At 38.8% G+C, this 23,161-nt stretch overlaps 1 protein-coding gene across 3 annotated transcripts in view; it reads left to right on the plus strand.

The window, feature by feature from the left end:
• WDR25 (WD repeat domain 25) overlaps positions 1-23,161 on the plus strand; it is a 134,163-nt gene that overhangs the window by 102,605 nt on the left and 8,397 nt on the right. For all 3 annotated transcript variants that reach the window (XM_038405233.2, XM_038405235.2, XM_043516808.1), the window contains exon 4: positions 6,015-6,145. In XM_038405233.2, the coding sequence (XP_038261161.1) occupies positions 6,015-6,145 (131 nt within the window). The remainder of the gene's footprint in view (positions 1-6,014; positions 6,146-23,161) is intronic.

The raw sequence follows: 23,161 nt of genomic DNA on the forward strand, positions 1-23,161 counted from the left end.
AAAGTGGTGTTGGAGAGCTGCCTAGTGGCCTCTTGTTCATTCCGAACTATTCATGATGACGACAGCACCTCCTTTGTCAGCCTTTTTGATGATGATGTCAGAGTTGTTTCTGAGGCTTTGTGTTCTGCACGGCTGAGGTTATGGGACAAGTGATACTGCTTTTCCACAATTTCAGCCCGTGCCCGTCGGCGGAAGCGCTCTATGTAGAAGTCCAGGCTGCTGTTTCGACCTTCAGGAGGAGTCCACCCAGAATCCTTCTTTTTGTAGTCTTGGTAGGAAGGTCTCTGTGGGTTAGTATGTTGTTCAGAGATGTATTGGATATATTCCTTTAGTCAGAGACGTCAAAAATAGGATTGTAGGTCACCACAGAACTGTATCATGTTCGTGGGGGTGGAGGGGCAGAAGGAGAGGCCCCGAGATAGGACAGATTCTTCTGCTGGGCTAAGAGTATAATTGGATAGATTAACAATATTGCTGGGTGGGTTAAGGGAACCACTGTTGTGGCCCCTTGTGGCATGTAGTAGTTTAGATAGTTTAGTGTCCTTTTTTCTTTTGTAGAGAAGCAAAGTGTGTGTTGTAAATGGCTTGTCTAGTTTTTGTAAAGTCCAGCCACGAGGAAGTTTGTGTGGAAGGTTGTTTTTTTATGAGAGTATCTAGTTTTGAGAGCTCATTCTACAGGACAGGCCCAACAAAGAAAATAACAGAACGCCACTAGCCATCACCTTCAGCCCCCAACTAAAACGTCTCCAACGGATCATCAAGGATCTACGACCCATCACTCTCACAGATCTTGGGAGACAGACCAGCTTTGCTTACAGACAGCCCCCCAACCTGAAGCAAATACTCACCAGCAACCACACACACCACACAACAGAACCACTAACCCAGGAACCTATCCTTGCAACAAAGCCCGTTGCCAACTCTGTCCACATATCTATTCAGGGGACACCATCATAGGGCCTAATCACATCAGCCACACTATCAGAGGCTTGTTCACCTGCGCATCTACCAATGTGATATATGCCATCATGTGCCAGCAATGCCCCTCTGCCATGTACATTGGTCAAACTGGACAGTCTCAATGTAAAAGAATAAAGGGACACAAATCAGACGTCAAGAATTATGACATTCAAAAATCAATTGGAGAACACTTCAATCTCTCTGGTCACTCGATTACAGACCTGAGGGTGGCTATCCTTCAACAAAAAAAACTTCAAAAAACAGACTCCCAAGGAGAGACTGCTGAATTGGAATTAATTTGCAAACTGGATACAATTAACTTAGGCTTGAATAGAGACTGGGAGTGGATGGGTCATTACACAAAGTAAAACTATTTCCCCATGTTATTTCTCTGCCCCTCCCTCCCCCCTGCTGTTCCTCAGATGTTCTTGTCAACTGCTGGAAATGGCCCATCTTGATTATCACTAATAAAGGTTTTCTTCCCCTCCCCCCCCGCTCTCCTGCTGGTAATAGCTCATCTTAAGTGATCACTCTCCTTACAGTGTGTTTGTTAACAGCCATTGTTTCATGTTCTCTGTGTATATAAATCTCCCCACTGTATTTTCCACTGAATGCATCCGATGAAGTGAGCTGTAGCTCACGAAATCTTATGCTCAAATAAATTTGTTAGTCTCTAAGGTGCCACAAGTACTCCTTTTCTTTTTGCGAATACAGACTAACACGGCTGCTACTCTGAAACCTTTCACTTTCAGTCACTGCTATTCTTTTTTGGATTTGAATTGGAGACCTAGAAGCATTTGTATCATTTTACCAGTGCCCTGAGCCTTCCAGTCCCCAATGAGTATAATCAATTAGGAAAATCAGAAATACATACTACAGATATTTTAAGCTTTCAGTAGACGAGACAGTTTTATACACACATGCATTGCATGGTCTCAATGTGAAAATATATAACATGAGAAAACAATTTCCTTATTGCAAAAGCCTGCTTTTACTTACTGTGTAGACATTTCATTTCTTGGAGGAAAATTGGTAGTTCATTTTTAATGCTCTCAATTTTGAAAAAGAAAAGTTGGGAAGAAATACTTCTATATTCCAGAATATTCCCCCATCTCCTCCACTGTTGCACTTCAAAGTATATTTGAACAAAAATCCTTTACATTTCATTTTATTCAAAAGCAGAATCCTTATGAATTTTACAAACAGCCATTTTGCTGCTTATTAAATCTAAGAAACTTCATCTTAATAACAGCTCAGATTTCTTTTATTTTAAAAAAGGCAGGAGACTTCCAAACTCTGCATTTGCTTTGTCATAAAAATACTATAATAATTGTACTTGTGAACTGTTTAGTATAGGTAGATGAAATAGTCTCAATAAAGCTTGCCCTTATCTCAAAGGAGAATTTAGGTTTTCTCTGTGGAATATTACCAGAAATTGTGTCCCAGTTCAGCTAAGAAACAAATGACAAAATATCTTTGTTAGGGATCAACAAAAGAGATTAAAAAAACCCTTCTGCATTTGGTTTAACAAAAGACAACTTTTCTCCATATAGGTAGTATATTATTTAGTAAAAGTTGGACTTGGGAAGAATGGAAATGAACTATATATCTTTTTCCCCCCCTGAAGTTGCTCATTTTGGGTATGAGATGTGAAACCTTCATTGTAATATTATATAGTTTCTTTTTATATTTTCATAGTCTTCTAAAATATAGTTAACTAGATGTTGCTAGAAGGCATAAAATAACTGACCACAAATGGAAAACCTATTCTGAAAATTAGAGTGAAATGTTCCAAACACAAAAGTTAAGTTGCCTATTGTATGTATGCAAAAAGTACACAAAATTGCATATAAAATGGAACAGAATTAAATAAAAATTCCCACTCTTTTTGTTTATTTAGTTTCTTGTTTTAAAAATATCTTAATAAAGTGAATATTTTGCAGGTTTCCTCTTCTTGTTTAACAAAAAAGTTCATATTCAACTTTTCCCACTTTTTAACCACTTGAGATAAATTTCTTATTTTCCTTTTTTTGTTGTCTAATAATTTGCTTTGTGCTTTATATCTGACAACATTTTAGATATCTGATTATTAAATCATTGTGTATTTGTTATAGTAACAATGATCCACTCTTATTCAGCACATTTAACCGGAGTTGTTAGCCAGCTATTTTTCTTCCCATGTGTTGGGAAGGTTCTGCACTCAAGATCCCACACTAATCAAGATCCTTCCGAGGCAGAAGGTCAAGCTGAGGGATGTAGCAGCTATTAGATCAAGATAGTGGCCTAGATGAGAGTAATCTCCTGTTGGTACTGCTACTGACCTCCTTACTTTTGAGTATCTCCTTTCTTCCTTCTCCTGTCCATGGGAATATTGCAGGTTCCCAGGAGGAAAAGCCACTAGAGGTGGCATGTAACTTTGGAAGGAAGGACTGCTGGCCTGCTAACCACCCATTCTTTATTTTATTTTTAAAAAGCTTTGTAGGATGGATGTTCTCCCTGTGAGTGTTTACAGGAGCCCTTACAAATTTTGAATTGACAATCTGTCAGGCAACAATAAGCAACCATCCAACCCCCCTCCCCCAGCTGCAGTAGGGAACAGCACATTTTGTTTTGCACTGTTTTGTTTTTTTCTGCTTTTCTACTCTGGCTCTGAGTGAACATGCGTAATGAAATCTCACTCTTTTTGAGAAAGTGACTCAGAATGGCTTCTTGTAAAACCTGATTATCATGTAAAATTGGCTAATCCAATGAGGGGGTCTGGATCAATTCCTATGTAAAAACCAACCAGACCAGCTCCAGAGTGAAGAAAGTAGTGTGAAAATTTATTACATTTTTACTTTCAACCTAATAGCCAAAAGTGTTCACATCATGACTTTTTATAGAACAAAATATTGTACATTATAAAAGATAATTTGTCTGAAAGTCTGATTTGCTGTACAACTGGTGAGATGCACATTTTTAAGGTGCCCTCATCATATTTTAAGGTGCACAGGGGCCCTTAACTTACTCAGTGATCTGGTAAAGTATGAAAACAGTGAAGTGGCAAAGTTTGCAGACAATACAAAACTACTCATAGTTAAAGCCAAAGTTGTCTATGAAGAGTTACAAAGGGATTTCTCAAAACTGGGTGACTGGGCAACAAAATGGCAGATAAAATTCAATGTTGATAAGTGCAAAGTAATGCACACTGGAAAACATAAACCCAACTGTACATACACAATGACGGGGTCTAAATTAGCTGTTACTGCTCAAGAAAGAGATATTATAATTATCATGGAAACATCTGGTCAATGTGCAACGGCAGTCAAAAAAGCTACCAGAATGTTAGGAATCATTAGAAATGGGATAGATGAGGATGGAAAAAACATAATGTCAGTATATAAATCCATGGTATGCCCCCATCTTGAATACTGGGTGAAGTTCTGGTCATCCCATCTCAAAATTGATATATTAGAATAGGAAAAAGCATAGAGAAGGGCAACAAAAATGATGAGGGATATAGAACAGCTTCTGTATGAGGAGAGAGTAAAAAGACTGGGACTGTTCAGCTTAGAAAGAGAGACAACTAAGGGGGGATACGATAGAGGGCTATAAAATCATGACTGATGTGGAGAAAGTGAATAAGGAAGTGTTATTTATTCCTTCATAAAAAGAAAAGGAGCACTTGTGGCACCTTAGAGACTAACAAATTCCTTCATGTAACACAAGTTCCAGGTCTTTATATAATGTACAGTCAACCTGTGGAATTTATTGCCAGGAGATGTTGTGAAGGCCAAAAGTATACCAGGGTTTAAAAAAGAGTTAGATAGGTTCATGGAAGATAGCTGGGCTATTAGCCAAGATGGTCAGGGATACAACCCCATGCTCTGGGTGTCCCTAAACCTCTGACTGCCAGTAGCTGGGACTGGACAGCAGTAGATGGATCACTTGATAATTGCCCGGTTGTGTTCATTCCCTCTGAAGTATCTAACACCAGGCACTGTCAGAGGACAGGATGCTGGGCTGAATGGACCCTGTATGGACTCTATGTGTTCCTACCCAGTATGGCTGTTCTTATGTTAGTGCACACCATATAATATATTCTCAATATATGTGGTTATTATATATTCTTCAATGCAGATACCATGTGTAATACAATAGAATATAAAATGTGAAATTGTGAAAACTTAAATGCATTTAGCTTAGGATATGTTGCTATTTCAGAATAGTATATTGATATATTCATTGATATATCAATGAATGTACATTATGAATTTGATAAGTATAACAGCAATGAACTGAAGATAAAACCTACAAATTCATGTAGCTGAATTTCCTGAGGTATTAATTTATGAATTATATAATTTGGAAGTGTTGTTTGCAAGCCAATTACTATTAAGCCACAGGATCCTTTGAAGATTATCATACACAATTAAATTTAGAGAACAGCGTATCCATGGGAACAGATATTGCCTTAGAATGAGGGTATGCAAATTATTTTCTGTTGCAAGGGCAAAATTCACTGCTCCTCCACAAAATCCAAGCAAGCAAAATCCAAGAGGAAATGTATGTGGCTGGTCGGATGGAATTCCACTCCCTGCAACATACATGCAGGCCACTGGGTTTCAATGCAGCCCCTTCTCTAGCTGCTGGAAAACAAGCACAGCTCCACTGCACAGGAGTTCCCATCCGAGGGATCTGCATATGTAACTCCTGCGTGCCATCCTAACTGGGACCTTTGTGGAACCCCCATCCACAGTGTAAAAGTGACTCAGAAGTCTCTCTGCATATCCACTCTGCCCTGTTCTTGTCTGCGCAAGGGCACTGCCCAGCAAATGGCATAGCAGGCCAGGAATAGGATGAATTTCACCTAAATGGAATAAAGTTAATTCAATTCCAGATTTTTTCAGTAAGGCAAAACAATCCCACATGTTTATGCTACCATTTACATATTGACTTTTGGCAACCTACATTTTATTTTAATATTTATTTGCTATATAAAAATGCAATATTCTGTTTAATGAAAGTATTATTCATGTTCAAATTTTAACCCTGTTTTTTTCTTTGTATTTTAGGGACACAGGTATTTAGCAGCAACAATGAATTTAGGATCAGCACACTGAAGTTTCACCTTGCTGAGCCTAATATTTTTATTTGTGGAGGATTCAGCCCAGAAGTTAAAGCCTGGGATATAAGGAATTGTAAGGTAACAGATGTCTGATTCATTTCTTGTTCGCCAGATTATTTTAACTTGTCTGATATATAGATGCATTCTGAAGCGTAGCGAGTGTGGGTAGCTAATCAAACTTTGTTTTGGAGGGGTATGGGATTATTGGAAAATAAGAACATGTTTTTGTCTCTCATTCTTGCTGTATGTTAAAAGGGAACAATAAGTCAGTGTTTGTGCTCCGTCTTGAGCAAAAACATATGTTTAAAAAGCATTTCTTTAAAAGAGTCTTTTCTTGTTCTGAGAACTGTACAATTCAGTGGCTGTGTGAAGGCTCAACTGTCAGAAATTAATGAGTAATGCATTTTCACTAGTAATCATTGGTGGATGGGTAGGAAAAGGCTGCCAGCATAGCCTGTAATACCTATTAAGTTTTTTTAATTGTTTCATTTTCTCTTGAGTTGTGAGATCATTTACAAAAATCTATATTCCTGTTAGTATCTTTGATGAAGTTTGTAACACTATTTTCTGTGTCATATTATCATTCAAGTCACTTAGGATCTAGGATGTACCCAAAGTTGACATTTCTGTGCAGCATGAAAGGGATATAGTCCCTTGTGCCCATCTCTAGTGACTCTCCATTTGGAAGTTAAATGATGCCTTTTTTACTCTCTTTGCAACACTTTTAGGGAAATATGTGTACAATTAACCTGATTTTTCTTTCTTCTACCACTATGGATAGTGTGCAACTGAATTAAGCAGGGTCACCACCTTGTTTGAGGGTAAGGGGGTGGTAATTTTTGAACCAATGGGTTTTTTTATATATATATAAATGGTTATATATAGTGTGTGACAGGGTAGGGCCAGATGGCTATAAGAGAGTAATAGAAGGCAGATATATTAGCCCCAGGCTCAGTAGGTCCCTTTTCCCTGGGTAAGGTAACAGGGAAGGTTCCAGAACAATCAGGAACCTTCTGGAGCCAATTAAGACAGGCTGATTAGAACACCTGCAGCCAATCAAGAAGCTGCTAGAATCAATAAAGGCAGGCTAATCAGGGCACCTGGGTTTTAAAAAGGAGCTCACTTCAGTTTGTGGTGTGCGTGTGAGGAGCTGGGAGCAAGAGGCACTAGGAGCTGAGAGTGAGAACGCGGACTGTTGGAGGACTGAGGTGTACAAGCATTATCAGACACCAGGAGGAAGGTCCTCTGGTGAGGATAAAGAAGGTGTTGGGAGGAGGCCGTGGGGAAGTAGCCCAGGGAGTTGTAGCTGTGCACAGCTGTTCCAGGAGGCCCTCTAGACAGCTGCATTCCACAGGGCCCTGAGCTGGAACCCGGAGTAGAGGGCGGGCCCGGGTTCCCGCCAAATCCTCCCAACTCCTGGTCAGACATAGGAGTCGACCTGGACTGTGAATTCAGAAAAATGGCCAAGCTGAGGGCTGCCATGAAGCTCCAAGGCGAGAAAATTCGCCAATAAGCGCAAGACCCACCAAGATAGAGCAGGAACTTTGTCACAATATATATATAATGTCTGTCACAGAGGTCATGTAAGTCACAACATTTATTGTTAATTAACCACTGTAAATTACTAACAGATCAATAGTTGAGTTTTTCTGTCATTTCAAATTTATATTCTGATGTCTCTGTTGTGGGATTCAGACAATATTTATGTTTTCACTGCCTACCCAACCAATGGGGCTCTTTTAACTCTTCCATACGCTGACTCAAACTGTGAGACATCATCAGGTGGGGTCAGGAGGTGTTCATGTGCACCTGGACCAATGCTTGTTCTCATTTGAATTCCACCTTACAACCCAAGAGTGCTCAAGAGCATTGCGGTATGAGCTTTTCCTTGGAGGCTGAGAATATTCCCACTGTGATGTTTCTAAGTACAAGTTCTGAAGTGCTTTGGTCTCACTTAATGTCTAATTTTACAGCCCACTGTAGAGGATACCATGAAGTTCACAATAGCTGAATGATGTATTTCTGTGTCATTTGCTGACCATATTTTTCTTTCCCAGTACTGGAGTTTCATGTTTAGAAGCTATTTTAAGTAACGTGTTGAACAATGAAAAACTAAGAATTGGTACTCTTCATAAACTGATCCCGAGGCAAACCATAATAATTGTGAGATTTTGTGCACACCTTTTTTTAGTAGTCTGACTGTAATTAAGAGATAATACTACTCTCCTACCATGGTAACAGGCAGTAATCCAGTTCCCAGAAATGATTAGTTTATTGTAAAAAGGGAAATTAACTGTTATAAAGCATTTTAAAAATTGGCGTTCAGGTTTTAGGCTCAGAGGCACACCAGGACAACGGAACTTGTCTACACCTGCTCCTAACAGGCACCCTTTTCAGATTCATTTATCTGCTTTGTTCTCTGAGACATCATTAGATATGTGTGGAAGTTCTTCAGTCTGGAAACCACCGGAATAAGTAATTTTGTTAAAAATATCTAATTTTAACTTGGAACATGCAGCAGATAATCATTGTTGAAAGTATAAGGAGTGGCATGGGTCAGAAATGGATATTGAACTTCCTGTTGGAATGTTTGTTTTGTTTTAAAACCTAAGCTTTATGTTTATTGATTAAAAAACAGCAATCTGTAGTTTACAGTCCTATTCATGCAACGGTTCCAAAGTGGACTGTCATAGTTTCTTCTCTTTCCTATTGATTTTTAAATGTAGTGCTTTGAATTAGGGAAGAATGTATTCGCAAAAAGAAAAGGAGTACTTGTGGCACCTTAGAGACTAACAAATTTATTTGAGCATAAGCTTTCGTGAGCTACAGCTCACTTCATCTTTTCTTTTTGCGAATACAGACTAACACGGCTGCTACTCTGAAACCTGGAAGAATGTATATACTGGGTGATGTCTTGATTAATCACAACTGAATGGTGCCATGAGCAATCTGAGAGAGGAAAAATCAGGAACGAGTTCTGTGTTTTTGATTGACAATGAGTAGGGCTCCGTGACTTTCCACAACCTCCATGACTTCTGCAGTGGCCAGTGTGGCTGATCCCAGGGCCGCCCAAGCAGCTGGCCCCAGGGACAGACACGCTCTGCAGCCAGCTGCTTGGGCGGCTCCACAGCCAGCCACACCGGTGCTGCTGAAGTGGCACCGGCCAGTGCTTGAGGGCTACGAGCAGCTGGCCCCGGGGACTGCCTGAGCAGTGACTGGTGCAGCTGGCTCCAGGGACTGCCTGAGCAACGGTGGATGGGTGGGAGCAATAGTGGATACTTGGCCCTGGGGGGGGGCAGGAGTAGCCACTGCTTGGTTGCCCCCCCACAGCAGTGCCTCCCCCCCAGCTAAGATTTAGTCAGGGGTATTTAGTACAAGTCATGGACAGGTCACAGCTGTCCGTGACCTGTCCATGACTTTTAATAAAGAACCCATGACTAAATCGTAGCCTTAACTATGAGCTTCCACTTGTAGCATAATATCTAATGTCTAATAAATACAAATATAAGCATCATTGTTGCAAAGCCTCCAGTTACTTTTCAAAATGCCAGTTTGCCATAAAACAGTGTGTTGATTATTATTAATTAATAAATTCTGCCCCATAAATTTGATATTTCAATACAGATTCCTTTTCACATATATTAGCTTCTTTATTATTCATGTGAGACAGTAAGCATACTCTCATTTTCTTTTCTGTCTTGTACTCTTATGATCATATTCAAGATTGGATAAAGTGTCCTGCCCAAAATTTCACTTTTTGTTCTATTGTAATATGTTCCATTTCGTCTTAATTAAAATAGGTGGCTGGAACCTTTTCCTACCTAGTTACAGTTGTGATGCAAAGGTCCTGCAAATCTGTATAGAGTTTTCATCTTCATTCATTATAAGATCTTTCCATGGTATTCTTGGTCTTACAAATTTGCTGCAGCTTTGGTCCTATTTTGCCTCAAATTGTATCTTCAAGTATTTCAAATTGTTTGTTTTTCAAAGTATTTTCAAATTCAGCTTCAAGAAGCAGCTAATGGCTGTATGGATGAAGAAATGATTTTTTTTTAATGTTTCCTTCATTACATCCCTGATAGCCTTTCCAAAAAGAATTCTTTTGTCAACCTAGCCACTGCCTCTCAGAAAGGTAGTTTTACTACAGCGACAGAAAAACCTCTTCTTGTTGTAGTAAGCGTCTACGCTACAGCGATACAGCTGTGCCACTGTTGTATTTGTAGTCTAGAATACCGATGATATACATTGGAAGCTCAGTTTTAGTGGTCATTCTTCAGAGCATACTGTTTGTGTTTAATGTGCTGGCTTTTCCATTTATTTGCACATCTTAAACTTACATTTCCTGGGCCAAATAGCCATCATATTTTGAATGTTCTTTACACAACCTGAAATTTATCTGACTCCTGCACCTGGAATTTTGTGTTGAGCTCTGGGAACATATTACAGGAAGAATACTGACACAGTGGAGAGTGTTCAGAAAAGAGCAATTTATGAGGAAAATATTAGCTAAATAGGTGTATAATACATGTGACAAAGGGATTGCCCTTTGTGAGAATAGCTTTAAGTATGATTTATTATTAATTAATTGTCCAAGAATTAATATATACCAAAAGAGGAATTTTAAGTTTTAGAAGTAGTAATATATAATGACAGGTTTGTTGCAGTCTTTCACACACTGAAACCTGGAGCAATAGATAGCAAGCTGGCTAATATAAAAACAAAAATGTCAAATCTACGCTATATCAAAAACCATATGAAACACTGAAGGACAGATTTTGCTGCTCTTGCGTATGTTGAGTAGTACCTTTCTCCACAAGGCATCCTACTGATTTTGAGTGTAGAGTAAGGTATTACTCAACATGAGTAAGGTTGGCAATATTTGGCCTTTAGTTAATATGTTTTAAAGGCAACATAAAGTGAAAATCTTCAAAGTAGAGCCAACCAGTGTTTCATAGAGAACTGCATGACTGCAGGCAGCAGCTTGTTTACTGCTTCATTAATGGTAAAGTATACACAAACACACACCTCAGAACTGCGCAGGCTAGTTATCCAAGCTCATATAGTGAAGAAAGAACAAAGAGGTACTGATGCAGAAGTTAGAGAGTTAGTATACAGCTATTTCATTCTGCTGGTTCTGTTGAACCAAGCTTTGTCTATGAAGAACCGATTTTTCAAATTACTGTATAAATTGTATAATGGGCTGATTAAATAAGGGTATGAAACCATCGGAGAACTTATAAAGACTTCACATGGAGACTAGAACATTTCAAAATTAATTTTTTAAAATGAGCTGCCATGTCAGAAGGAACACAGAGCTGTGTTTTGTCAGCCAAGAAGACTACGCCAAACTGAACGAAAGGGCCCGTCATGGAGTTTTCTGTTCACTTCTGGGATGCCTCCTTGTGGCTCTGTCTGGGGAATAGCTCTGCCTGGTCTGACACCCCTTTCTGTCTCTCTTTCACAATGAGACCCATCTCATGCTCCAGGAGTGGCAGTGCCTTCTCTTCCTGACTCAGGTGTGGGACACTCCCTCTTTATTGCTTGGCCCTCCAGCCAGGTCACTAAGTTTTTCCCTTCCCGGGGTATCAGAGTCTCTCTGTTCAAACTGTCTCAGGAAGTCTTCCAGTTCACTGCCTAGATTGCACCACTTCCCCAATGGCTAGTAGGGGAACCCAGGCCTGCCCATTGTTCCAGGTTCCAGCTCAGGACCCTCAATTCAGCAGCCAAGGTCTGCACTGTCTCAAACCTTGCTGCTGTTCCACTGAGGCTTTTCCTACTCCACCTCTCTCAAGCTTCCTTCTCCACCACTTCTCTGAGTATGACCTTCCCTCAGGGCCAGGATCCCAGAGCTTCTACTGTCCCCATGGGTTTTCTCTTCTTCCCTCTCTAAGCCCAGAGAGTGACTACAAGCTTCCATACTGTAACCTTCTTCTGCCCTCACTGCTTGGCCTTGTACCAGCCCTGGCTGCTCCTGCTCAGCTTGCTTCCATCCTCAAGTCAGGGATTGCTTATCAAGCCTAATACTCCTTCAGGTGTGGCCTAGAGGTTATGTAACCCCTTCTAAGCCAGACTAACCCTTTTTGGGCTAGCGTGGGGCAAACATCCTGTCTCAGGCCCCACAGGAGCTATGCAAAGACCTCAGAGCTGAAGCTGCCAGAACAGAAGGTCCAGAAACCCCCTCTCCTCCACAAACATACAGTAATTCAAAGAGAATTTAAAATATAAAACCATTAGGCTTCCTGTTTCTTTACTTGGCTATGAAAAGGTGATTCAAGAAGCCCAACTCACATGCCAGTTGAATTGCCTCATCTCCTTACAGGAAGCATACTTGATGTTCAGTGGTCCACCTATTTACACTGACTAAAACTTGATATCATCACTGATCCATTTCACAGGCAGGAAACACCTGGATAGAATAAGGGAGTGAGACCTGGGTACTTTGGCTTGGCTCCAAGGGCCCCTTTTATTCTCAACAGCAGACTTCTCACAGCTGGGTTAAATTTTTTTCTTTTAGGTTCCTGAGAACAAGACTAGAGCTGTAATGCCACTTTCAACTAACACTACTTTCAACTGAGCTGAAGTTTCCACCTATCTTGAGAGACCAGCCATTGTGAACTGTCAGACTGAGCTGAGGAATTTATTTACACACATTGGCTTCACTTGATAAGTAACAACAACTTTATACGTTGTCAGGTAGGAGAATCCCCACCCACCTCTAAGCAAAAACTACACACTTGTTGTAGAGTCAGGAAGTCACTTCTTAATCCCAAAAAGTAATTCCTAAACAACACTCCAAGAACTTCCCTGGGCCCAAGTAAGTGCAAGTGTATTTGTTTAAACTTTGTAAGAATTATCAAATAACTGTGTATTTTGTTTTCTGCAGTGTAGTTGTAGTTGTATCGGTCTGAGGATATTAGAGAGACAAGGTGGGTGAGATAATATCTTTTATTGGATTAATTTCTGTTAGTGAGAGAGACTTGTTTCACTTACCAACAGAAGTTGGTCCAATAAAAGATATTTTGCATCTACCCGGTGTGTCTATTTTGTTTTCTGTAATTTCTCCCTTATCTTTAAATTCTAAGAAATGTTTATTTTTCTGTATGGCCATTGTGAATTGTATGCCTCACATTGTATGCCTATTTGCATACTGAGCCAGATACTGATTAAGAAATTGCAAAATCTTCAAAGGCGTACACAGGAAAAAACAACTGGCAGGGAGGCGCCCTGTTTATTCATAAGAACAATAGATTGTTCTGATATATCTGGGGTTGCAAACAGACGTCCAGGATATTTCACTGAGGAGGCAAGCTGACAGTGTGACTTGTCTCATGAACAGAACATCCCAGTTAAGCTTGGCTATAAAACACTGGAAGGACTTTAGTTGAGTGTTGCTCTATAAGATATGAAAGTATCAAGTTAAGTAAGTTGAGTTTCTAGATTGAGTGTTATGATTTTATTGTATATGTAACCATTTGTTTCCAATAATTCTTCTACTTACCACTTGAATCTCTATAGTTTGTTAAATAAATGTTTAATTTTTTGTACTATAAACATAGCTAAGTGCTGTGTGTCAATCAGAATGGTGATCTGAGGTGAAACTGGTCAGCTGGGGTGTATTGCCTCTTTTGAAGCAGTGACTCTGTGAATACTGTGAATGTCCAGTGGATTGGGGCTGGACACTCCAGAGAGATGGTCGGAGGGCTCAGGGGCTGGAGTGTGCCTATCACTAACCTGTAGAGAGAGAGAACAAGGCCCGCATAGCCTTCTGTTGCCCACGGCTGGAGGAGTTGGGGAGTTGACCCATGGCAGACACAGACGAGGCTTCCTTATGCTAAAGGGAAGTGATAGCGAATTATCTCACAACCCTGGGTACTCTGGGAAGCATCACAGTGGCACATTTATAAGAATTCTGAAGTTCTCCTAAGTAAGCTGAAATTCAGTGAATTTGTGAGAAGCCTCCTATAGTTAATAGGTCAATTGAATTACTTAACAATTGTGGGATAGCTTGCATTGAGTCCCTAATTACAATGGTGCATCAGTGCACCATCCCAGGGTCAGAAAGTCAGAGTTCTTTCAGGGCTCCCTGGCTCCATAGGAAGTGGAATAATTTTTTACATTCATTTAAAAGGTGTTTCCCCCTAATATTTCCCCCTAATGTTGCCAACCAACTCTGCTGACTAGTGTGTGGCCTTGTCCACTAGGGTTGCCAACCCTCCAGGATTGGCCTGGAGTCCCCTGGAATCGGCATTCATCTCTTGGCGACTATTGAAAGAAATCCAGGAGATTTTAACAGGATATTTTAAGAAAATGACATTGTCATGCTGGGAAAAAAAAAAATCTTCCGGAATAGCTTCAGTCAGAGTTGGCAAGCCCATTGTCCATACTTGTGGTGGCATGTAGTGTACATGCAGCAACACACTGCAATGAAAAGCAGCCTGGGTTCACACTGTGGTGTGTAGCTATGCATTGCAGTGAAAGGCTCTGGCAGTGAAGGGCAGAGAGGAAAGGCTCCAGCAGCAGGGAAGCAGTGGGGACACTACACTGCTAAAAATAGCAGTGTAAATGTGGAAGGCACTGCCTGGGACATGTAGAGAGTCATGCACAGTACATATTTTAAAGTTTATGGCATCCCTTTACTCTACTTGCCTAAGCCATTCTTCACCATCTGCACTGCTCTTTATACCCGTGCTAGGTGGTGTGTAGTGTCTGTACTCTATACGCTGCCTTAAGTGTACACATAGCCTGTGAATCTGGGTTAGTGCCTTGGCTTTGTCTACTTACCACGCAGTTGCTCCCAGAGGAATGTATCTGATGTAGAGCCTTCATGCTCCCACAACACCAGCTTTATCCAGGTTTGCAATGATGAGGTGGAATCCTTCATCAGTCCTGCTTCCCTGCATGGCCACATAAGCACTAGTCATAATCTAGCCCTGCATTTTGTATAATGTATATATCCTCATGTTCTTACAGTATATAGGAGCATAACTAGAGTTAAAGGGATGAAATTCAGAGGGAATATTTAGGTTGAAATATATAATCCCAAAACTCTTTCTGATAGTGAAATGTTCTAGGCTGTAGAATAGTCTCCCTAGAGAGATGGTGGAATCAGTAATGTTTGGGACTTTTAAAACTAGACTGAACACAACACTAGAAAATCTATGGAACAATGGGAACAATTCCCCATTAGCACAGGTATGGACGGAATAACAATAGATCTTTTTTTTTTCTATTTCTTTAGACTTTGCTTCTATAAAATAATACATAGTTACACTTTTGAAGCTTAAGTCAAATAATCTATAGCTATATGTGCAAGAGAGAGAGATTATTCATAGCATATTGTTATTACAGTTCTCAGTGTTTGAATCTCATTAAAGGACTGTTAAAAGCTAATAAATTTATAACGTGCAAATGCAGTGCAGTTTCCTTGGAAACATTCTTGTACAATTGCTTTTTGATGAGCCATATTCATTTTAAGAAGTATGTAGTTAGGAACCTGTATAAACTGGTAGAGATGTTTGTACTTACTTACTTTTATTTATGTGATGCTTTGGGGGAAAAAACCCAAAGATTATTCCTCTTTCAGTGACATAAATTCTTATTGATTCTGTGGGTAAGATCTTCAAAGGAAGATGAAGCAAGGGCATTTGCTAATCCATAATAGTATTTGTGTATAAGTGTCTTAATGTACCCAGTGATCCTTTCTGCATATGAAAATACATGTTTGTATTGGGTACAAAAGGTGCATGCACAGCACTGAACTGTTTACTCGGAAAAGGGAGGGCAAATATGGTGGAGTAGCTTGTGGGATCAGAATCTTAGGGCTTGTCTATATATGGAGTTATTCAGTAGCTTTTCCTGAATAACTCCTTGTGTAAACAAGCCCTTAGTTATTAACGTCTTAAGATATAACTTGTAAAAATGCAAAATGAAATGTTGCTTAATGGGTCCTCCGAAGGTTACAGAATTCTGTAATGCATCAAACAGGGAAATAAAAATATTCTTTCTCTACCAATTTCATTAGCCTTTCCAAAGAAAATGCTTAAAACATGCCATTTCAGGATCTTTATAGTGTCTCAACCAACTTGAAGTTTGTCCATTTTTTTCTTTGTCTCTATAACCTACAAACATTTCACAGTGAATGTCAGATTAAGCATTCAACATTTTATCAAAATCTGCACGTTTTTTAAAATGCCTCAGTAGTCAAGATTTTGTCTTTCAAAACAGAAGAGAATTAAGAACAGCAGCAAAGAGTGCCTGATCAGAACAGAAAAGAAAAAATAATGTATCTTCAATGGCATACAGGAAAACCCATCCTGGTTTATGGTGTCATACTCTAACCCAAAGGAACATATTTTTATGGAAGATAAAGCTATAGAGTTTCTGACCTTTCTGTCCATGACATTGCCATCTGTTTCAGTAATTAAAATTGCCATTAAAATTCATTAGATTAAGAACAGAAACATAAATGGATTTGTCTTTTGTTCATTTGCTCTTATAAAGTGCTCCATTCTGGTCTTAAATGTGATGAAAGGTTAATAAGGCAAATAAGATTTTATTATTTTTTATTTATTATTATTTTATTATTTATTATTTAAGATTTTATAAAAAAATATAGGAAAATTTAATGTTGATATAGCATATGATTGAAATGAAACATTTCACATTATGAGAATATATCATTTAAAATGTGCTGAGGTAGCATTTCATTTATACTTAATCATTTGACACAAACGCGCATATACTGTGCAAATTAACTTTCTTTTATGCTGAAATGCAGTTTCTTGTTTGTATGAGTGTAGCATCTAGCAGTCTCAACTGAGATTAGGGCTGGGCAATATACATTAGGGCTGGGCTCTACATTGTGCTGGGCAATATACATTCACTAATTAAAAACAGTCATTTCCCCAAACTGCTTACAGTCTAAATGGACAAAACAAAGAGTTGAAAAAACTAATTTCCCTTTTTTCAAGTGGTGAATTGAGGAACAGAGAGATTAATCATTAAGTGACTCACCCAAGGAGGCTGTGGTAGTGCTAGGATTTGAACCCAGATCTCTCCTGAGAACAATGACTTAACCATAGAACCATTCTTCTTCCTCATCGCTTACATAAATCCTGAGTAATAAGACTTTATGAATATGAAATGCATGTATGCTGTGGGATGGCCACTCTGGGGCCAAGGTATGGGGCATGCAGTTCACTTTACCTGAGGCTTGGGCTTTTAAAAAATCAAATATCACTATATGTCATACACTGCATGTTCTTCATGCAAAGAAATGCTATGGACCATCAGTACAAAAATAAGTCTCTTAAATTTAGCCTTACTAAATGCTATTCATATTACCAAGACCATTAGAATCTATTTGAAACTGCTTTCATTTGCTTAAATTACTCTTCTTGAAGAAAGAAAAGGAGTACTTGTGGCACCTTAGAGACTAACAAATTTATTTGAGCATAAGCTTTTGTGAGCTACAGCTCACTTCATCGGATGCATTCCTAACTTTGAGAGCGTGTGGCACAAGCTTTCAGCATAGTCTGTGTGATATGTAGATTGTAATGGATTTTTTACCTTCAGTCCTTTTGGTATGATGTCCATCTGTTTGCAGTTGGAAAGGAAGGCATCCGATGAAGTGAGCTGTAGCTCATGAAAGCTTATGCTCAAATAAATTTGTTAGTCTCTAAGGTGCCACAAGTACTCCTTTTTCTTTTTGCGAATACAAACTAACACGGCTGCTATTCTGAAACCTTTTCTTGAAGAATGCCTGAAGTCCTGAACTCTGCCTTTGTAAAGGATTTTCATCATTATGCTAAATTTTGTTGACATCAGAAGCCATTATAAATGCCTTTGAAAGCCAGTCTCTCTTGTCCGGAAATGTTGAGACTGTGCTAGTGGACTGTACGTTTTCAAAGGCTTGTGTATAATAAACCTGCAAATGGAAAAGCTGCAAAAGCTTTCATTAACAAATGACACATAGCAGGGTAGGCTAACTGACATTTTGCCTAAACAACAAGGTGTCCGGTGGCACCTTAAAGACTAACATTATTTGGGCATAAGCTTTTGTGGGTAAAAAACCCACTTCTCAGCCACAACAGCTTATGCCCAAATAAATCTGTTAGTCTTTAAGGTGCCACCGGACTCCTCGTTATTTTGCCTAAACTGGCATCCTTGAGCATGTCATAAATTAATGGTCTAAATTAGAACAAAACAAGTTTTATTATGAGTGCTCATCATAGCAATGATATTGCAGTAATTTACTTTTGCAAAAGATCTTTGCAAAATGAAATTGATCCCAATTACAAACCAAAATATTACTTCATTGATTCTAGTGATTGAACAACACTTCTTAAAGCTTTTTATTACATTTGTCTTTGTAGACTATCTTATAAAAAAATTACATGCATATTTTGTATATTACTATATCCTATATATAGGTTGAAGTGAGCTGTAGCTCACGAAAGCTTATGATCAAATAAATTTGTTAGTCTCTAAGATGCCACAAGTCCTCCTTTTCTTTTTGCAAATACAGACTAACACGGCTGCTATTCTGAAACCTATATTGCATAATTTCACTTTTTAGTTTGATATTTTTTAATCTGGGTGAAGAGGGTAATGTCCTTTCTCTGTGTTAGTAAGTGAAATCATTTTGATGTGAGGCACTAACCTGGTGCTCAGTGAGATGTAAATCCAGATTGCCTCCCCTTTTTTTGGCCGCTATTTATTGTTCAAGCCATTTTAAAATAGTTGAAAGTGGCCAACTGAGAATTCCCCTGCCATAGGAAAGCTCCCAGCTGATGTAAAGCAGTGTAGCCTGCTCTTATGCCAATTACCCCCTGCCTCGGATATAGTCATGGTGGGGGAGATTACAGGAGTGGGAGAGAGTTCATGGGGAATGGATTTTGGCCTTGCATTTGTCCCCAAAGATGAATGAATGTGATTTCCCAGAACAGTGTGGAGAGGAGGGGAAAATCTGGTCTGTTTGCAGCAGTAGCATGGTGAGTTGGGGAAAGGGAGCTGAAACAGACAACTTTAGCAGGGCACAGTTAAGGTGATGGTACATGGTTTATGGTGATTGTTTTAGTGGTGAGGTGTGTCCTTCTGGGAAGAGAGAAGGTATGTATTGTTAGATACCTTAATTTTTTATCTCTTTCCTTTTGTAGCTTTCCATTATGTATGCTATGTTTAGATCAATCATAGCTGATACACAATGTAGTGCTTTTGTGGATTATTCTATTTAGAATAGAAGTTAAAAGATAAAGGGATCAAATAGAAAATATGTGTCCACTTCAGAATAAATTGACAGACAAAAGCAATATGGCAATTGCTCTATTTCTTTCTGAAGCAGATACCTAAGATTACAATGCTGGAGAAGAAGTTAGCTCTGTAGCAAGAGATTTTGCTTTCGCAAATCCAGTTTGAAGAGCCATGTAAAACAGGAGATATCAAATTGCATTTGTCATTAAGCAACATACAGATGCATCTATTTTTAACATTCACCAGTGAACATGTAAAAACTGATTAACAATTAATTAATAGGAGTGTAAACTAATTTTTGCCTAGATTTACAAATATGTCCATTTTAATTATTTCCCCACTTTTTGACCTTTCTCATCATTAAAGTGATGCTATGTTACTGTCTGAGTCCCAAAATGTATGTAAAGAAAATTCCATGTGGCACCTCTGGAGTATGCCGTACTTATGTTCTGTGTAAATATGTATATATGTACATTACAAAGGCTTCAAACAAACATTGTGTTGCTGAGGACCGAAATGTATTTGAATTTAAGCCTAAAACCCTTTAAAAAAAATAGAAAACTGCCTCTTTGGATTGCTATTTAAGATTTTCATTCATTGTCCCCTTCTACACTGAGTTAGCCTTTGTCCTTCCATGCAGCCTCTCTCCTTCCACGTCTCCGTTTTGTGCAATCTCCATCCTCTGATCTTTCCAACTGTCATGGTTAGAATTTGACTCCTCTTTAATGATTCCTGTTACTAGGTAACCATCTCATCCATTTCCTGTTCTTTCTGGATGTTAGAGCGCCCCTTTTGGATTAATAGCATCTTGATTTTTTTGTTACATGATTTTCCCTTAGTTTAAATCATTCCCAGTTTTGCTGCAAGCCCTTGAGATTCCTTATATTTATCATTTCTCATTCAAAAGACAGCTATGTATATAGGAGTTCTGAAAAATGGTTTGTTTTTTTTATTCCTAACAGTTTACCTTCCTTTGTAACACTGTACAGAGTTATCCATGTATAGTTTTCACAGAATTATAAAGCAAAGGCTATATATACAATTATCACTTTGGGCTTTAAAAAGTCTAATTGTTTTTTCTACACATTTACTTTTTTGCCATCTAAAAAGGCAAGCGGATTGCTGAAAATTGTGTAAATTTTGCAGACTTCAGGCTTACATCTTGTTGATTTTATTACAATGTGTGGGCACTACCTGCATGATCAAGGGTCTACAACTGATTGCAAGCATTACATTTCCAAACTGATGAGACAGGCAAAGCATGTGAACAATTGGAGTAACTGCTCACATATCTGTATGTAATGAAATGACAAGTATCCAGGCAGTCTCATAGTTTTTCAGGTGGAAGCAGTTTTATTCTACGTATACTTGATTTTCACTAGTTTGTTTAAAATGTGGTCAGAGATGGCTTAGTTGAAGGACTTGATTAATACTCATCACATTATTTTCAAACATTTTAAAAATCTTGTTTTTAGATGTTCAGTATCAAAGGAAACGGAGCATGTGTGTTGGTTGACCTACACCATCTGGGAGCAATACAGGGGCTAATCAGTTGAGTCACTGCTGTCATTCTAAATTTTCAATTGGGGCATCATTCTCTGAGCAGCCAGGGCAGTAGTTTCACTGTCTATTATTACAAAAATATTCAAAGTTAAGATGACAATAAGGATCTTACTCAAAATCTGCTTTAGTTGCTTTATGTCTAACTGTATCCTTAACTCGGAGGTTTAGTGGGATTAGTTAAGAATGAAATAAGATACTTCCTTTGTTTTGAGATCCATTCCATCCTTCATTCTGAATTTCACTGGTTTTATGAGTCAGCCCCCTAATATTATTCTATAGTAGTTTTTAAAATTGTTTTTAATAAGCCATAAATTTGGTTAATGGGTCATAGCAGATTTTCACAGCTGATAGGATTGGAGGCGCCTCCCTGGGCCATCTAGTCCAACTCCTTGTATTAGCACAAAGGATTCTACATTATGTTTTTCAGTTTTTAAATTACACATTTACATTTATATTGTTCATTTCAATCAGCCAAGCAGTTCAAGAGTGAAAGAGGGAAAATTTGGGCAAAGACACAGCAGCAAACCCTTGTGAACGGTACCACATATCTTTAAGGTCAACAAAGAACAGACCTAGACCTCAATGAAAGAGCTACCCACAGTGTTCTACTTAGCCCCAGAAGGAGAAGGAGTTGAGGAGAGCCTGCCTGGATTCAAACCTGTGGTACCACAGAGTCCAACTGTTTCACACTTGATGGCTAATTCCATATACCCTCTCTCTTGCTTTTCATACCAATTCATTGTAATGGTATGAAAAAGCGAGAGAGAGGTGGCATATAGGAGTAGTGCATTGTAATGGAGTTTTTTTTGTAGGTTTCTGACTCTACAAAACTTCCCTGCAGCTGGAGACAGGTTTTTAGATACCTTTACTGTGCTTCTCATTTCTGCTGGAGCACCTCTAATGAGTTTGCCTTAACTACCTCATAGGCAAACTATCCCACTGACTGTCATTATGGTCAGAAATTGTTTCTAGATAGCTAAGCTAAGATGACAAATTTGGAGATTAACAAAATTATGCAATAACTAACTATTGGACTTCTTTGATATAGATTTTGTCTTGGAAGTTAGAAAAAACAATCTTTCTGTAAATGGAAAATCAATTCTATATCCCACAGATGCATAGCATGGCTCCTGATATATTTCTTTCCTCACAGAACATAATCAGTGTTGTAATTATTTTTTCAAGGTATACTTTTCAGTTCAGTTGCTGCAGTTCTGAAAGATACAGGTATTTCCTTTCTTGCTATGAAGTAAGTAGTCTTCAAGATGCTGTGCTGTTGGATTGAGGACCTTTGGATGAAAGTCTTACTCCAAAGCAATGGGATTATTCGTCTAGAGTCTACCACATACCTTTCAGGAATGAGCAAGGAACAGTAGCATGAGACTAGTGGAGGTTAAAGGCTTAGGATGATAACTCTTCAATTCACTGCCCTCAGAGTTGCACATAAAGTTCCCAAGAGCAATTAAAAAGGTATCCCTTTGTTCCTCATGAATTCATTTTCATTTAAATTAGGTCTCTCATGCATCATATCCAAGAACTCTGGAAATAGTAATGTTGCATTGGATTTTTTTAAATCATTTTTTCTGTGGGTTTCAGTACAAAATAGTGCTCTGATCACACAATCCATGATATTTGCTTGTGTAGAAATTCATTACAGTCTCGTAGCAGCAACAGCCTTTGGGCATATGTAACGCATTTAAAACAGTTTAGCTACATATATACACAGTATTATTGGTGTGAGGTAGACACCAGTATATGTCCCACCAATGGATTGAGAATAATTCCTGTTTTAATACTTTGCATGGTGACAGGTTTCAGAGTGGTAGCCGTGTTAGTCTGTATCAGCAGAAAATACAAGGAGTACTTGTGGCACCTTAGAGACTAACAAATTTATTTGGGCATATCACTTGTGGGTTTTAGCCCACGAAAGCTTTTGCCCAAATAAATTTGTTAGTCTCTAAGGTGCAACAAGTACTCCTTGTTTTTTTTTTGTTTTAATACTGTGGATCAAATCGTGGGCCTATGTCAAGATGCACTAAAGGTCATGGGAGCTGTTCACTTCCATGTATGCTGGTTCTGCACTGGACTGCCTAACCTTCACAACAGTTGGTCCCAGGGAATCAAAAGGGAGAAGGGTGGAAGGAGGGAATCCGGAGTATTTTTACCCCAATGGGTTATTTCCTTGTCTTAACTGACAGCTGTCAGCCTCACTGTCTCCATAGGACTCATCAGTCTGCACAGAAATCACTTATTTGGGGAGCAGTTCAGCCTGATCTTTGG

Source organism: Dermochelys coriacea, chromosome 6 (assembly GCF_009764565.3).
Source record: "Dermochelys coriacea isolate rDerCor1 chromosome 6, rDerCor1.pri.v4, whole genome shotgun sequence".
NCBI classification, from domain to species: domain Eukaryota; kingdom Metazoa; phylum Chordata; order Testudines; family Dermochelyidae; genus Dermochelys; species Dermochelys coriacea.